The following is an 18387-nucleotide window of genomic DNA, read 5'->3' as shown; positions in this document are numbered from 1 at the left end:
ATATGCCCTGCTACTATATATAGGCCTGATTCCAATATGTTCACAAAGCTGGTAGATCCATTATTTGGACAGACTGAATTTTGTGACAAGGCCATACAAGAGCAGATGATATCTTTTATTAGTGGAGTCAGAAAAAAAATGACTTCTTCCACAAAAAATATAAACTAGTCCTGCCCCAGATACTGCAAATAGAGCCATAAAACAATTACAGCACAGAAACAGCCCTCCTCGGCCCCTCTAGTCTGTCAAACCATGTGTTCTTGCCTAGTCCCACTAACTTGCAATCAGTCTGTAGCTGTCCATACCTCTCCCATACATGTTAAATGTTAAAATTGAGCCTGCATCTACTACAGGTACTTCAGCTGGAAGCTCTCCATAAACTCTCTCCATCCACCAACTGACATGAACATGTACATGAACTTTGAACTTGGAAAAAGGCCTCTCCAAAGCTATCTAACTCCTTACCTGCACCAGGCAAGCATTCTATTCTGAGATGAGAATGAGGTTCAGCAATCCACTCCCTTCAGGACAAGCCTGCCACTTTTAAAAGTTTCCCAATAGGGGTATCAATTTTTCCCTAGAATTCACCTAAAATAGTATGAATGAAAAGTTATTTTCTCAATTTTGTTCTAATTTTTCAGTAAAAATGCATTTTTTTTCCAGCTCAAACCTTTAGAGACCAGTTCTTTTGATGCCCAATTAGGGTCTGATCATGCAGTGATTTCACGCGTCTTGAGTGTTCGATATTTGGGTGATGGTCTTGACTCTGTCATGTGGCAATTTGTGCTCCTGGGTTAGGAACTGAAAAATTAGCCAGGATTCCTTCTTGTTTGCTACATCAGTTTTGAGTTCTGGGGCTCTTAACTACTGTACCAACATTTACTTCCTGGGCTTGCATTTAATAAAATGGACACCTAGGAAAGGTTTTAGATTGCTGCTGTTACCTGGGGATGTGGCCCACATGAGACAACACCTTCAATAAAGAACGACAAACTGTAAAATATGAAATATCAGTATGCTTTGCAGCGATATTTAGCAGTTGCGTTAACTGGTAAATCTTGCTCATTAAATGTTGCTAGCTTGATAACTGCACCTAAACTTTCTTTGGTGCCACTCCTTGAGTTTGAGTTATCAATTTTATAAATTTGTGCCTGTATTTCGCAATAGCCAAATTTACTCAACAAAATGAAGAAATCCTTTCTGAATGCTTTGGTAAAAATTGCATAGAGAAATGGATTAGCACATGAATTCAGTGGATAAAACAACACCAGCAGAATTTTAGCATGAGTAACTGTAATAAGCGGAGTCTTCAAAGCTGCTGAAATAGCAAAAAATGATATGGGAGCCATACACACAAAGTCTGTAAATATTAGTATTGCCATTCGTTTGGCAATCTTAGTGTCACTATTCTTAGAAACAAAGTCTGGATTTTTCACAGCTAAGTATATTTTGATATAGCATACACAAATGATAATAAAGGCTATAACATTCATTACTAACAGGAATATAACATAGCCCTGGGAAATTGGTGTTTCTATATCCATTGGCAAACAGATGCTAACTTTCATGTAATTGCTGATTCCTAGAAGTGGCATTATTGCTGCGACAAGGGAGAACAGCCAACCTCCCAACATAAGCATAACAGCATGTCTCAAACGTATCTTTCTGTCCACTTGCATGGCATGAGTAATTGTATGCCATCTCTCAAAGGTGATCACCATCAGTGTGTACACAGAAAGCTCACTTGCAAAAACAGTGAAGAACCCTGCACTGGCGCATCCTGCACCAGTCTGCCAATCAATGGCATAGTTATAATATTGGCTCTTGGTGCTCAAATCAACAGATGCAATGAGTAGCAAATAAATACCCATACAAAAGTCTGCAAAAGCAAGATTGCACATGAGAAATCGAGGGACTGTGAGCTTATTCTGACTAACCACCAAAACAATAAACACTAGAAAGTTACCTACAATGGCAAGGATGTTAATGAACCATATCAGAACTCTTAGAATATTATATCCCATGATATCTTCACAAGGATTGAAAGCATCTGGTTCTGGAGTACAGACAAGGACGACCTGGGCATGGCAAAATCCATAATCAAATGATACTGCATTTTCATAAATTTCTTCTAAATGTTCATATTGATTATCAAAATTATTGTCAGAAAAATAGGAATAGTTTTGTGGAAAAGGGTATTTCTTCATTCCAGCAGAAACATTTTGTAAGTTGTGCTGTCCCAGATGCCGTGATGGTAGATTTGGATGAGAATAGTCATATCCAAAACTATAAGCAGATAAAGACAGTTCGTTACTAAATCAGTTGTACTTAAATTCTGGAAGGTAAACCAAATACATCTTCCAGTTCCCTGTCAATATATCATTGAATTACAGAACTGCAAACACTTTGAGTTTCCTCCATCCATCATATTGTAACTTTTTGCTTGCGATGCAGTGAAGGGACTGATAATGTGATAAACAGAGTAACAGATTATTATTCTCTGTAAAACTGGCGTCACCTTTTTGCTATTCATATGCCTCTTTGGCTCTTCATTACTTATTTCTAATCAATTCCATATCTGCTTTGTTCATTCCATCACTTTAAAGTTATCCATCTTGATTTATATATTACAGATGACTTCATCCGTTATCTGTAATATACTTTTGCAAATCCAGAAGAGCTAAGTATTTATGTGCTTTATAAAGTTAATACAATGTTTTGTGCTTCTCACCCATTTCTAAAATAGATCTTGTAAAAATTGCAGTAACTTTAAAAGCCACAGAACTTCTAGTTACGTTTTATCTAATTCTCTATTCAGCTGCAGGTTAAAGCTGATCTATCATCTGTACTAATGCAGAAAAGCGGACTCTTCCCAATAAATTAACACTGTTCTTCTCCAGTCTGTCCTCTCCAAGTGTATATCTAGTTCTGAATTCTAGTTTGTTGTTGCTGTTTGGGATTTGACAAAGTCACTCAGCTCCAAACATGGACATCAAACTGAACTGAGAGTAAGGATGAAATGAGAGTAACTGCCCTTAACATCAAAGAAGCATTTTATGCATGGCTGAAAACTCTCATTAACATGAAATGTGAATGAACAGATTTGACATTGGCAGAAGTAATGTTCCATTGTGTGGATCGTGCTTTATGAACCCTGTAGTATTTGGCAAAGTGGGTGTGAAAATTCATGCTGGAGTGATGCACACTGCGGTAAATCACCATTGTGAGGGATGGGCCTTGTGAGCAATTGCAGGATCTGAGGAGCAGGAGGAGGACAGCTCACTTCTGTCTGGATTATGTCTGTGGTGATATGTAATTACATCACTAGGTCACCAGGGGTCACCCTGGTGACCTTGTCTATAAAGCAGTCCAGAGCTACAGTCTAGCCTTCCAGGTTTGTCTTGCGGAGAGACAAGACCTCTTAGTGTACATATTAGTTTATTAAAGCTGTCTTATACTTGCACTGCTGGTGTGGTTATTTTCAGTACAATATTTGAGGCATCTAAGTTCAAAAGCAGCAAAAGAGAGAGAGAGAAAAAAATACCGTAATATGACTAGGGGATTCTCACGATGTAACGATTTCTTTATGCCACAAGATAAAACAGAAAGACATAAAATTTATTTTTTAATGATATGCTGAAATATTACCTACAAAAACAACAACAAACAAATAAAAACACATGACAGATCAGTGTTTTTGAAGAGATGGCAGATATGCTGGATGGAGGAAATGCACTATATTTGGTATACATGAGTAATAGAGAATAAGAAAGACACAAAAACATACCTGTTCGATTTCCCCCAATTTTTGAATGCACAGCAGTGGCTGGGATATGTCAAATTTGCTTCTATCAAATTCACAAACTTTTCCAGCGATGGGAATCTTTTCAGTGAGTACGTAAAGCATGCAGTAAGCTTTTGAATAAACTCTAACCCATTAGATGGAAGATACTCAAGTGCCGTTGAAGAAATATCTCTGTATCAACAAAAAAAAAGGTTGAATACTTAATTTTCATTTAACTGGCCTGCAGAACATTTTAAGAAATAATAGCCTAATGGCTGACTTTTTGCTGCCTCAGTCTATCGCTTCTCCTTGCTACTTTTATGCCCTTATTTAATCACATTGTTCTTCCTACTGTTAATAAGTACATAGATGTAACACCTCTTATCTGCAGTACATTAAGAATCATTAATGTTGTACCTCAAATTATTTTTCCCCAGTATCTTAGAGTTCCTTTCTCGTCATCCAATAATCCAATGTTTTTAAAACTAGCTTTGGTGTTTGTAACCTTGCGAATGCTTTTCTTTTCCCTTCAAACACTGACTGTCCATTTATCTAAATTTGGTCTGTAAAATTTGTAACATTTCAGTCCAGTCAAGAAATTTTCAATTAAATAATTTAAGAGTAAGCGACAGGTTTACAACCACCATTTTGAAAGATTATTTCCTGGCCAAAGATGTTTTTAAGGAATATTCCAATTTTAATATCACATTCAAATACTTTGCATTCTGTATCATGTTCAAATTTCTGTTCCAATTGGCAATCAATGAATAAATACATTAATGAAATACAAGTCCATACCTCAGAATAATTGCACATTTGGGATGAAAAACGCTAGCAATGCACACTGTTATGAGCCCAGAGGACCCCAAAACCCAGCAGCAATAGATAATGGTTACTTAATCAAAAGTTGCTTTTAATGATCTTTAAACATGAAAATAGAATTAAACTTTAACTTATCACTAACTTACTTAACCTAACTTAACCCCCTTCTAATTCTAAGCGCACAGATATGTAATGTGTGTGTAAGTTCAGAAAAGTTCTTTGGTTCACAGTCCAATCTCACTTCTCATTCTTCCAAGTTTACTGGTTGCAGGCATTTCTTATAATGTACACAGAATTTAACATTTATAAGGTTCACCAGGCTTTGGTGCTTGAAAGGTAAATGGTTACCACTCAGGAAGGTTTTTGTCAGTTTTCAGAGAGAGATTTGTTGTTCCAGGACATCCACAACTTAAGTATTTCCATCTGCCACTCCAGTGTCTTGATGATGAAACTTGGCTCTTCAGGGTTCTCCAGATGATAACCTCTTTCTTTCAGGTCACCACAGAGTTCCTTTTTGTTTCACTTATTCCAAGTGAAACATTAAACAGTCAGTCCTCTCCTCTTGCATGAACTACAAGGGCTTTGACCAGGCTGTCTTCCAAATGGACTTGCCAGCTTGTCCTGTTCCAGTCCCAGATGCTTCTGCTGGCTGTAACACTGTCAAGTGATCTGTCTCTCTCTCTCTCTTTCTGAGAGAAAGCCTGTTTGACTCTCTCTGCTTGAAAACCACATGATCCTCTTACAACAGCAAGCTCTCCTCCAGACAACAGTGGCTCCAACATTTACTTTCATGTGTTGCCTTTTGGCCAACAATCCATTAGTGAAGTCTCTTGAGCATTCTTCAAAGCACATACAAAAGCTGTTGAGGCCCTGATATATCTAGCATGGGGAAGAGCTCCAGCATTTCAAATAAGATCTGTTTTAGTGTTTGTATGTGACCTTCACTAACAAACCCTTCCCAATTTATCTCCCATAAACTTATCTATGAATATCTATATACTCTGTCACACCTTCTCCCTTTAACTCTTGAATTAAGATTCAGTCATAACTAAACAGTTTTTAAAATCACTAAAGAGATAAGAATATACAATATATAACATATTATAAAGTAACCCTATGTTGAGAGTATTTCTATAGATGATCAGTTTTAACATTTTGACAAACAATCTGCTATCACCTAATTTGTACCTCTGATATGATTAATTTGCAGATTATATTCTTGTGATATTAAACTCCAATTTAACAATCTTCTGTTTTTATTCTTCATTTTATTCAAAAACACCAGAGGATTGTGGTCAGTGAATATCACAGTTGGTTCATGAGAGGTTCCGAGATATACATCAAAATTCTGTGAGCAAATATTATAAATAACAGTTCTTTCTCAATAGTGAATAGATCCTTTGATGAACATTGAAATTTTTGAAAAGTAGTCAACTGGATGGTCAATTTCATTATGTTTTTGCAATAAAACTGCACTTGCTGGTCCCTCACACATCCACTGTAAAGAAAATGGTTTGTCAAAATCAGGAGATTTTAACACAGGGCAATGGCATAGCATCTCTTTTAAATTTTCTAAAGCAGTCCATACAAATTTCTCCCCTTCAAAAGGTTGGTTAAAGGGAGAGCAACCTCTGCAAAATTTCCTATAATCTTTAAAACAAACTTCCCTCCTGATGCCATTACCCCTCCCCCCCAGACAAGAGCCTACACCCTGCTTTTACTTACATTTCCCTGAGCTCTCTGTGAAGTATCATTAAGAAATATTAACATTACCTAATAAATATCAGATGACAAAAAAATCTTTACTTAATCCACAAAAGAACAATCTTCTTAAAGTTCTCTTCTAAAGTAATTTTTCTTCTTAAAGTCTATGAAAAAATACTTCTGCCTTTTGCTTGGTCTTGCCTTCCAACACCTCCACCCGTAAAATCACCGGGTAAATTTTAAAAACCAGAAATTCTGTCCTTTCCCACCTTACCTTCATCTTTTCTCTTAACATCCTCTCCAGACTTCATTTCAAGTTTACTGGTCTGCTCCACATTAACCTACTGAACAGGCTTACTATACTGAAATTTGTTTTGTGAATTAGAGCATATTTGTCCACTAATCTAGCCATTTCTCTCTCATCCAGGTATAATTTAATCTCATTTGAAACACACCTTTCTATTTCCTCAATTAACATTAATTCTCTCAATCTGTCAAAATCATTATTTTGTAGCAGCAGCTACTCTGCTCCTGCAATAACACACACACACACAACCAGACGGGTTGAGCTCGGTAAGCAGACTGGTTTATTGCAGGCTGCTGGGCTGGACTTATACTCCCAGCCCGGACCTGGCTGAGAACTACACTGGAGGGCACTGATGTCACGTGGTCCCCCAGCACGGGTTTCTGAGCCCCATGCTGGAAGGAAGGGAAACTCCCCCGATGGCACCATTTTGGCTGGCTGTCCCGCCTCATGGCTTACAAGTGGGGCCGGTTCGCCTGCCTCAAGGTGAGCTGCCACACAGTCCTCCCCCCCCCCCCCGAACCAGCACCACCAATGTCCTATTTTGCCAGGCGGCTTCAATTCTTGGGCTGGGCAATGACCACAGGCTCGGTGGGATCGAGGTGCGCTGGCATCAGCATGTCCATGGTAAACAGCTCCCGTCTGCCACCAAAGTCCTGCGTGAATGTCGAGCCGGAATGCTGTAAAACCCTGAACGGCGCCTCGTATGGACGCTGCAGATGTGCCGCAGTCAGGCCCCGCTGAATGAAAACTCCGCGGAAAGCAGTTTGCCGCGAACGTGAGAGGGGCAGGTGCCATTCCTGGGCGGCATTGGGGGTTCGAACAAGTCCAAGTGTGCCCTGAGGTGAGGAAGTATTTTGTGTGGCGACCGCTGGGGATTGTGAGGTGTGTTGATGAACTCACCAGGTAGTGCCAACGGCTCACTGTAGACCAGCTTAGCTGATGACGCCTGCAGATCTTCCTTGGGAGTGGAGCGGATGCCCAGGAGCACCCAAGGCAGTTCGTCCGCCCAGTCAGAACCAATGAGGTGGGCCATGAGCGACGACTTAAGGTAGCGGTGCAGATGTTCGACCAGTCCATTGGCCTGTGGGTGGTAGGCCGTGGTGCAGTGTAGCTGGATCCCCAGCCTGTTGGCGAGCTGTACCCAGAGCGCAGATGTGAACTGGGCATCCCGATCGCTGGTTAGATGACTCGGGACGCCAAACTGGGCTACCCAACCATGCAACAGTGCTTGGGAGCAGGCATTGGTGGAGGTGTCTGGCATCTGGATCGCCTCGGGCCAGCGAGTGGTGTGGTCCACCACTGTAAACAGGTAACGGTTGCCCCAGGAAATGGGTAATAGCCCGATGATGTCTACGTGAATGTGGCTGAGCCATTCCTGGACGTGCTTGAACTCCTGTATGGGCACCCTGGTGTGCCTGTGCACCTTGGACGTCTGGCAATGGGTGCATGTTCTGGCCCAGCCCGCGATCTGCTTCCACAGCCCATGCCATACAAATTATTCTGCCATCATCCGGACTGTGGACCTGATGGACGGTTGTGAAAGGTCGTGGATGTGACAGAACACCTGCCTGTGCCACTGCTGGGGAACCACTGGCCGCGGGGTGCCCAAGGAGATATCGCACAGGATGGTGCCTTCGCCGCTCAGAGTTGGGAGGTCTCTGAACCGCAGGCCTGTAATGGCGATCTTGAAGGCCCTCATCAGATTCCTGGTCCCGGGCGAACTAGTTGAAGTAGAGGCTGAGTGTCAGCACGCAGATGGCTGGTCGTGATAGTGCATCGGCAACTACATTGTCCTTCCCCACCTTGTGCCAAAGGTCAGTGGTAAACTCCGACACAAAGGAGAGGTGACGCTGCTGGTGGGCCGACCAGGGATCCTTTGCCATTGTGAGCGTCTGGGTGAGGGGTTTGTCGTCAGTGAAGATGGTAAAAGTCCTCACCTCAAAAAAACAGCGGACATACCGCACCGCCAGGTACATGCCCAGTACCTCATGGTCGAAGGCACTATACTTGCGTTCCGGCAGGAACAGGCGGCTGAAGAATGCCAGTGGCTTTCAATGTCCATTCACCTGCTGCTCCAGGACAGCACCAATGGCTGTAGCAGAGGCATCGACAGAGAGTGCCATATGCAGGTCGGAGTGCGAGCATGGTGGCCTTAGCGAGGGTGTCCTTGCGAGGGTACCGGCAAACTCCTGCAGCCCCTTGAGGCTGTCCAGGCGTGGGAACTCCCTGATAGCGACGACCTTTGCAGTGGCGGGTGTGATGGTATGGCCCATGAACTGCATGGACTCTTTCCCGAACTGGCACTTGGCTGGGTTGATGGTAAGGTCGAAGTCGGCCAGCCGGGAGAAAGGGGCACGTAAGTGGGCCTTGCATTACACCTGGTCCTTGCTGGGGATGAGGATATCGTCCGAATAAATAAAGACAAAATCCAAGTCCCTGTCCACAATGTCCATGAGGTGCTGGAAGGTCTGAGCAGCGTTCTTGAGCCCAAACGGCATGCGCAGGAATTTGAACAAGCCAAAGGGGTTGAGGATGTTCGGCTTGGGTATGTCCTCAGGGTGCACCATGATCTGGTGATATACGCACACCAGGTCAACCTTGGAGAAAACCCTCGCACCGTGCAGGTTGGCCTTAAAGTCTTGGATGTGAGGGATGGGGTAACGGTCAGGAATGGTTGCCTTGTTGAGCTGTCAGTAGTCTCTGCAGGGATGCCAGCCACCGGAGGCTTTCGGGACCAGGTGGAGCAGCAAGGCCATGGGCTGTTAGACCACCGAATGATTCCCAGCTCCAACAGGTGTGAAAACTCCTCCTTCGCTACCTGGAGCTTGTCAGGCGGAAGCCGGCGTGCCTTGGCTTGAACTGGTGGGCCCTGGGTGGAGATGTGGTGGAACACCCCATGGCGCGGCGAGGCAGTGGAGAACTGTGGCTTGAGGAGTGTCGGGAACTTGTCCAGGATTTGCTGGAACTCATCTCTGGGCGTGCTGATCGTGGTCATCTGCGGTTTCTCTGAGTGGGAGGCGTCGAGGCGAATGGCCTGGAAGGTATGGGCGTCCACCAGGCACCTACCTCAAATGTCCACCAGAAGCCTGTGTGCGAGGAGGAAGTCTGCACCCAGGATAGCAGTTGGGAGGGACGAGACTGTGAACCTCCATGTGAAATTCTTCTGGCCGATCTGGAAGTGGACTGTCTTGTCTCCATACATCCAGATTGCCGTTGCATTGGCCGCCTGGAGGGAAGGTCCAAGAGGTCAGTTCCTGGACTCGACGGCCGTGGCCGGGATGATGCTGATCTAGGCTCCAGTGTCAACAAGGAACCGCTAGCCGCTGTCTGAGTCCCGGAGGTAGAGGAGGCTGTGTCTTTGGCCAGCTGCTGCAGACATTAACAGCGGCCGGCCTGGTTGTTTCTCTGGAATGAGCAGGGCCGACGAGACTTCTGAGCCTTGGCTCCCCAGCGCTAGTGGTAGAAACAGAGGCCTGGAGCGGATGCTGTGGCCTTGGTTATGCTCTTGGGGGCCCCTGCATGGGCCGGGTCCTCTACTGGAGTGCTAGGGGTGGGCTTGGCATGGTCATGCCCATGCCGGACCACTGAGCCCTCAGGGAATCGTGCGAGCCATAGCTCTTGGGCCTTCTGGGCGACCTTCCTCGGGTCGGTGAAGCTCTCCTGGACTAGCAGCAGCCGGATGTCACTGGGCATATGGTCGAGGAAGATGTGCTTGAAAAGTGGGCAGTTGGTGTGCTCACAAGCATCTCGTACATATGTGGGATTTTCAATTTGGAGGTTTGAGGTTACCGAATTTTCAATATTATTATGAGGCAGCTCAATTTAAATTTCTTAGTGCATTAATGAATACGGAGGACCCACCTAGTTGGGCAAAGATAGAAATGGCAATTATTTCAGAAAAATTTCCACATGAGTTTTTGTTTCGATGGAATAAAAATTTATTATGAACTTATGATGTACCAATATTGAAACATTTATTGAATTTATGGACAAGTAAACTTAATAAATTGGGGCTTAAAAATAAATGGTCTGGGCAATTGCCATTATATAATAATCAACTTGTTCCTTTTACAGTCTCCAATATTACTTTGAAACAATGGGAAAAGAAAGGAATAAAAAATTGATCAGATTGTGTTTTTGAAGGATGTTTTTGTTCTTTTGAGGAATTACAAAGGAAATTTGGTATTAGTGGAAATTCTGTATTTGTATATCATCAGTTAAGATCATTTGTAAAACAGGTATGTGGCCGACATATGATTTTATTGTCTGAAATTAGTTTTGAGAAATATGTACTTTCTAAACCAAAAAAGGGGTATATATCTGATTTGTATTATATTTTACAAGAAAATTAAAATAAGACAGATTGGGATAAAGATAAGTTGAAATGGGAAAAAGATTTAGGTTCTATAATAGCTGAAGAAGCTTGGATGGAAATTTGTCAGAATAGTATTCGGAAATTGATTAATGCTAGATTAGCGATGATTAATTATAATTTTATACATCAATTATATTTAACACCAGAGAAATTAAAAAAGTTTGGTCTTAGTAAGGTAGATTGTTGTTTTCGTTGTGATCAGACGGCTAATACTTTTTTACATACAGTTTGGTTTTGTGATCGATTGCAACAGTTTTGGAAAGGTATTCAATCTATATTTAATAGTTTATATAATATCTATATTGTATTAGATCCTGATATATTTTTATTAGGGAATATGCAATCATTAATCGATTTAGGCTTAAATGATTATCAGATTTCTTTTATCTATTTAGCCTTAGCAGTGGCTAAGAAATGTATAGCGCTTACTTGGAAAGATAGAAATATACTAACCTTAGATAGGTGGTATTTAGAGATGAAGTCTTGTTTAATTATGGAAAAGATGTCTTTTAATAAGTTGAAGTGGACTCCATTTGTTAAGTACTTGCAATTAAGTCTGATTTAAATATGTTTTATGTGTGATATTTTAGATTTGATAACTTTTTTTATTAATATTTTTACTTGTTATTTTCTTTTGTTTGTGAGTGTTTTTTTATATATAATATTACTAAGTTTATTAATTCTTCACTATTTATTTTTGGGGGGAAGGGTGGGTTTTTTTTATATATAGTTTTTTTTAGTGGTCGTATAAATGGGGGGGTGGTTAGATTGATTTAAGTTAGGTTATTAATGTTGTGTTGCAATAATTACTTCATTTTTATTTTTTCTTTAAATGTAATTTCTTTGTTTTATTCATGTAATAAAATCTTTAAATAAAGTTTCAAAAATAAAGCATCTTGTCCATCAGCTCCAATGGGGACCTGTCCCCCAGGGCGTCGAGGTACAGCATCCGAGCGGCACACTGGTGTCTGGATAGTCCGATGGACCCGGTAATGATGGTCTCATATTTGTCCTCAGTGGGTGGGTGTTGAACAAGGTGCAGCATGCGTCTGGCGGTGGCCTGGTCCAGGGCAGCGACCATATGGTAGAATTTGGTCATGTCGGACGAAATGTGGTGGAGGTGAAACTGAGCCTCCGCAGGGCCGAACCAGGTCTGTGGCTCCTGAACCCAGAATTCAGGCAGTTTCACGACAATAGCGCTGATGCCAGGCTCGCTCATGATGGGTTCAAAGACGTTTGCACCAGTCGGGGTCACCAATTGTAGCGGCAACTACACTGCTCCTGCAATAACACACATACAACCAGACTGGTTGAGCTCAGTGAGCAGACTGGTTTATTGTAGGTTGCTGGGCTGCACTTATACTCCCAGCCTGGACCTGGCTGAGAACCGCGCTGGAGGGCGCTGATGTCACCCGGTCGTCATGTGGTCCCCCAGTGTGGGTTTCTGAGCCACGTGCTGGAAGGAAGGGAAACCCCCGATGGCGCCATTTTAGCTGGCTGCATCGCTGCGTGGCTTACAAGCGGGGCCGGTAATTCTGTCTCGTGATGAGCCACCACAGTTTATTCCTTTTGAGGTGCACCCATGGTCAAAACATACAGATTTTTTCAGAGCAAAATCCATATAAGATTGATTCCATTTTTTCACCAAACTCCTAAATTTTTGATTATATGCTTCTGGAACCAACTCATAAGCTTTCAATACTGCTTGTTTAACAGTATCACAATTTGCCAGATGCTCTGTTGTCAAGCTAGAGTATGCAATTTGTGCCTTTCCTTTCAAAACACTTTGGAGCATAAGAGGCCATTTTTGTTTTGGCCAACTTGAGCTCTCAGCAACCTTTTCAAAAAGCTGAAAATATATATCCATAATCTCCCTCATCAAAAGGAGGACCTAGATTTACCTCTCTACTAGCCAAAAACCTCTCCCCAGGAGTTACAGCCTCAATTCTCTTACCTCTCTCCATCTCTATTTCGATATCCATTTCTGTCCCTTTCAATCCTTTCCAAGTCACATTTTCTTTGTCTTTCATCATTCTCCCTCCATTTTTCATCTACCTCTGTCTCATATTCCCTCCATTTTTCATCTACCTCTGTTTCATATTCCCTCCATTTTTCATCTACCTGTCTCATATTCCCTCCATTTTTCATCTACCTCTGTCTCATATTCCCACCATTTTTCATCTACCTCTGTCTCATATTCCCTCCATTTTTCATCTACCTCTGCCTCATATTCCCTCCATTTTTCATCTACCTCTGTCTCATATTCCCTCCATTTTTCATCTACCTCTGCCTCATATTCCCTCCATTTTTCATCTACCTCTACCTCATATTCCCTCCATTTTTCATCTACCTCTGCCTCATATTCCCTCCATTTTTCATCCACCTCTGTCTCATATTCCCTCCATTTTTCATCTACCTCTACCTCATATTCCCTCCATTTTTCATCTACCTCTACCTCATATTCCCTCCATTTTTCATCTACCTCTGCCTCATATTCCTTCCATTTTTCATCTACCTCTGCCTCATATTCCCTCCATTTTTCATCTACCTCTGCCGCATATTCCCTACATTTTTCATCTACCTTTGCCGCATATTCCCTCCATTTTTCATCTACCTCTGTCTCATATTCCTTCCATTTTTCATCTACCTCTGCCTCATATTCCTTCCATTTTTCATCTACCTCTGCTTCATATTCCCTCCATTTTTCATCTACCTCTGTCTCATATTCCCTACATTTTTCATCTACCTCTGTCTCATATTCCCTCCATTTTTCATCTACCTCTGTCTCATATTCCCTCCATTTTTCATCTACCTCTGTCTCATATTCCCTCCATTTTTCATCTACCTCTACCTCATATTCCCTCCATTTTCATCTACCAGTGTCTCATTATCCCTCCATTTTTCATCTACCTCTGCCGCATATTCCCTCCATTTTTCATCTACCTTTGCCGCATATTCCCTCCATTTTTCATCTACCTCTGTCTCATATTCCTTCCATTTTTCATCTACCTCTGCCTCATATTCCTTCCATTTTTCATCTACCTCTGCTTCATATTCCCTCCATTTTTCATCTACCTCTGTCTCATATTCCCTCCATTCTTCATCTACCTCTACCTCATATTCCCTCCATTTTTCATCTACCTCTGCCGCATATTCCCTCCATTTTTCATCTACCTCTGTCTCATATTCCCTCCATTTTTCATCTACCTCTGCCTCATATTCCCTCCATTTTTCATCTACCTCTGCCTCATATTCCCTCCATTTTTCATCTACCTCTGTCTCATATTCTCTCCATTTTTCATCTACCTCTGTCTCATATTCCCTCCATTTTTCACCTACCTCTGCCTCATATTCCCTCCATTTTTCATCTACCTCTGTCTCATATTCCCTCCATTTTTCATCTACTTCTGCCTCATATTCCCTCCATTTTTCATCTACCTCTGCCGCATATTCCCTCCATTTTTCATCTACCTCTGTCTCATTATCCCTCCATTTTTCATCTACCTCTGCCGCATATTCCCTCCATTTTTCATCTACCTTTGCCGCATATTCCCTCCATTTTTCATCTACCTCTGTCTCGTATTCCCTCCATTTTTCATCTACCTCTACCTCATATTCCCTCCATTTTTCATCTACCTCTGTCTCATATTCCCTCCATTTTTCATCTACCTCTGCCTCATATTCCCTCCATTTTTCATCTACCTCTACCTCATATTCCCTCCATTTTTCATCTACCTCTACCTCATATTGCCTCCATTTTCATCTACCTCTGTCTCATATTCCCTCCATTTTTCATCTACCTCTACCTCATATTCCCTCCATTTTTCATCTACCTCTACCTCATATTCCTTCCATTTTTCATCTACCTCTGCCTCATATTCCATCCATTTTTCATCTACCTCTGTCTCATATTCCCTCCATTTTTCATCTACCTCTGCCTCATATTCCCACCATTTTTCATCTACCTCTGTCTCATATTCCCTCCATTTTTCATCTACCTCTGCTCATATTCCCTCCATTTTTCATCTACCTCTGCCTCATATTCCCTCCATTTTTCATCTACCTCTGCCTCATATCTTCTCCGTTTTTCAGCCTCTTCTCTTTGCTTTTCAGCTTGGTCTGTCTTATACGGACTCTGTTTTTCAACCTCACATTCTCCGTTCCTCTCTTCTTCCCCCCTCAATTTCTACAATTCGAAATGCAATTTAACAGATCTATCCTCTGTGAAATTTTCTAAATCTCAACAAAGTTTCCATCACCTATATAACATTTCACTTTAATCCTCCGTATTTGTATTTTCTTGTCCAATGCTTAACTTCAGACAGTTCTAATGCCTTATAAATAAGCATCATTTATTTCCTCTTTTCACTTGCTCTGCAGGTGATGGTTGTGACAAAAATGTACTAACATCAATTGCTGCTGTTTTTCCACATACAAGCTTTAAATTAGCTTGAAAAAAACCAATTGACTAATAAATCACAAAAACTCCAATTTTCAAATTGAACGGACGATTCCCCATAAAATGTTACGAGCTCAAAACACAGCAGCAATAGATATTCAACAAGACAAATGGTTACTAAAACAAAAGTTGCTTTTAATTATCTTTAAACATGAAAATAGAATCAAACTTTAACTTATCACTAACTTATTTAACCTAACTTAACTCCTTTCTAATTCTAAGTGCACATGTATGTAATGTGTATGTAAGTACAGAAAAGTTCTTTGGTTCACAGTCCAATTCTTATACTGTGGACAGAATTTAACATGTATAAAGTTCGCCATGCTTTGGTGCTTGAAAGGTAAATGTTTACCACTCAGGAAGGTTCTTGTCAGTTTTCAGAGAGAGTTGTTCCAGGACATCCACAACTGATGTATTTCCATCGGCCACTCCAGTGCCTTGCTGAAAAAACTTGCCCCTTCAGGGTTTTCCAGATGAAAACCTCTTTCTTTCAGGTCACCACAGAGTTCCTTTTTGTTTCACTTATTCCAAGTGAAACATTAGACAGTCAGTCCTCTCCTCTTGCATGAACCACAAGGGCTTTGACCAGGCCATCTTCCAAATGGGCTTGCCAGCTTGTCCTGTTCCAGTCCCAGATGCTTCTACTGGCTGTAACACTGTCAATTGATCTGTCTGTCTCTGAGAGAAAGCCTGTTTGACTCTCTCTGCTTGCAAAACTGTATGATCCTCTTATAACAGCAAGCTCTCCTCCAGACAGCAGCAGCTCCAACATGCTCTTTCATCTGTTGCCTTTTGCACACAACAACCCATTAGTGAAGTCTCTTGAGGACTCTTCAAGGCTCTTGCAAAAGCTGTCGAAGCCCCAATATTTCTAGCATGGGGCAGAGCGTCAATATTTCAAATAAGTTCTGTTTTGAAGAATTTGTATGTGACCTACTCCATCAAACCTTTCCCAATTTATCTCCCAAAAACATATCTATATATCTATCTATCTATCTATATTCTCTGTTACAACACACATAAACTTACAAAAGAGAGACCAGGTGAAACATATCGAACTATTCAGTTCATTATGATGCAGAAATGGCAGATGTTATCCTAATGGTAGTAAGTTTACGGAGCTACTGAAAGTAATAGTGGAATCTACCTCTTTTAATGGGTATCAGATAATTGCTAAGTCACTGATGTTTTATTGATTGTCCATTGTTACAAGCTTACCATGCCAATAACATTTTTAGGCTTTAGAATCAATTTAGCAAGGGAGACTCTGTAGCACCTTTATCAAATGGGATTTTCCACCCTATTACGTTGATGTGTGCAAGTAGTTTTTAATTATAAAATATTTTGAGTATTTTAATAAAAGTGGAAACTCATTGGCTCCACTCACATTTGGATTTGCCACCACAGGAATCAATAGAACTGGAAGCTTCACTAGTGTGGCCACTTAATGAATCAGAACCAACTGGAATTGGCTTCACTTGTGAAATACTTTGAAATGTCTCTTACAATTTTTAAAATAAAATATACCTAAAAATAGAAAATGTATATCTAAACAGCTCAAAATTAATTTACAATATTAAAGTTAAATAAGCAAAACAGATATATGCACTTTAAAATCAAATTTGGCCACATCACACAGATGAACAGGGTCATGCTATATCTGGCAGCTATCCCCTGCATATAACTGAAGGGTTCAGATCTACAACTCAATACTTCCATACTCGGTCATTTTTGAGTGTATTGGTAGAGCAAAAGCAAAACGTCTAGCCTCCAGCATATTTCTGAGTCCTGCGTAACAATTTACAAAAGTACAATTCAGAGAGAACATTGCTGGCAAAAAGTAAAGTACATTTAAGTAGAACCAAACGGTGATCGTCTTTTCTGTCAATGCATAAGGGCACTTTATCTGAATGCCCGCAGTATTAGAAATAAGGTTAAGTGAACTTGAGGTGCAAATCGGTACCCATGCCTATGATTTGCTAGCCATCACGGAAACATGGCTACAAGGCGACCATAAATGGGAATTAAACTTTCAAGGGTATCAGGTGGTGCAAAGAGATAGACAGGATGGTAACGGAGGTGGAGTTGCACTCTTAATCAAAGATGAGCTCCAGGCAATAGTGAAGGATGATATAAGATCTAAAGAGCATAATGCTGAGTCCATTTGAGTAGAGATAAAGAATAACAAAGGGAAAAAATTATTGGTGGGTGTTATTTATCACCCACCAAATAGAAATAGTTTAGTAGCACAGAAAATAAATAGAGAGATAAGTGAGGCATGTAATAATGATACGGCAGTCGTCATGGGGGACTTTAACTTCCACATAGATTGGGAAAATCAAGTTGGTCGTGGGAGTCTGGAAGAGGACTTCATAGAATGCATCCGCGATAGCTTTCTTGAGCAGCATGTTAAGGAACCCACAGGAGAAAATGTTCTCCTGGATCTAGTGTTGTGCAATGAGATAGGTAGAGTAAATGATGTAATAGTCAAGGACCATCTGGGAAATAGCGATCATAGTATGATTTAATTTCTCATTCAGATGGAAGAGGAAATAGTTAGATCTAAAACTAATATATTATGCTTAAACAGGGGTGACTACCATAGGATGAGGGAGGAATTGGGCAGAGTGGACTGGGAGCACAGGCTAATTCATGAAACAGTTGAGGAACAGTGGAAGATTTTCAAAGAAATATTTTGTAATGCTCAACAAAAATATATTCCGGTCAGGAAAAAGGGCAGCAAGAGAGGGAAAAATCAATCATGGTTAACAAAAGAAATAAAGGAGAGTATAAAATTGAAGGCGCAGGTGTACAAAGCTGCAAAGAGCAGTGGGAAACTGGAAGATTGGGATAACTTTAAGAGACAACAAGTGGTTACAAAGCAGATAATAAGAAATGGAGAAAAGGGAAGGAGGGATAAGAACAGGACACTTGTA

The 18387-nt window shown here is 41.2% G+C and overlaps 1 protein-coding gene across 1 annotated transcript in view; it reads right to left on the bottom strand.

Moving 5' to 3' along the window:
- Positions 1–1010: 1010 nt before the first annotated feature.
- LOC138762360 (lutropin-choriogonadotropic hormone receptor-like) overlaps positions 1011–18387 on the bottom strand; it is a 79911-nt gene continuing 62534 nt past the window's right edge. The window contains exons 6-7 of the mRNA XM_069936129.1: positions 3788–3976; positions 1011–2286 (exon numbers count right to left, since the gene is read on the bottom strand). Coding sequence (XP_069792230.1) covers positions 1011–2286; positions 3788–3976 — 1465 coding nt within the window. The remainder of the gene's footprint in view (positions 2287–3787; positions 3977–18387) is intronic.

This window comes from Narcine bancroftii, chromosome 4 (assembly GCF_036971445.1).
Source record: "Narcine bancroftii isolate sNarBan1 chromosome 4, sNarBan1.hap1, whole genome shotgun sequence".
Lineage (NCBI taxonomy): Eukaryota > Metazoa > Chordata > Chondrichthyes > Torpediniformes > Narcinidae > Narcine > Narcine bancroftii.
The sequence above is the reverse complement of the archived record's forward strand: the minus strand, read 5'-3'. Positions and strand labels throughout refer to the sequence as shown.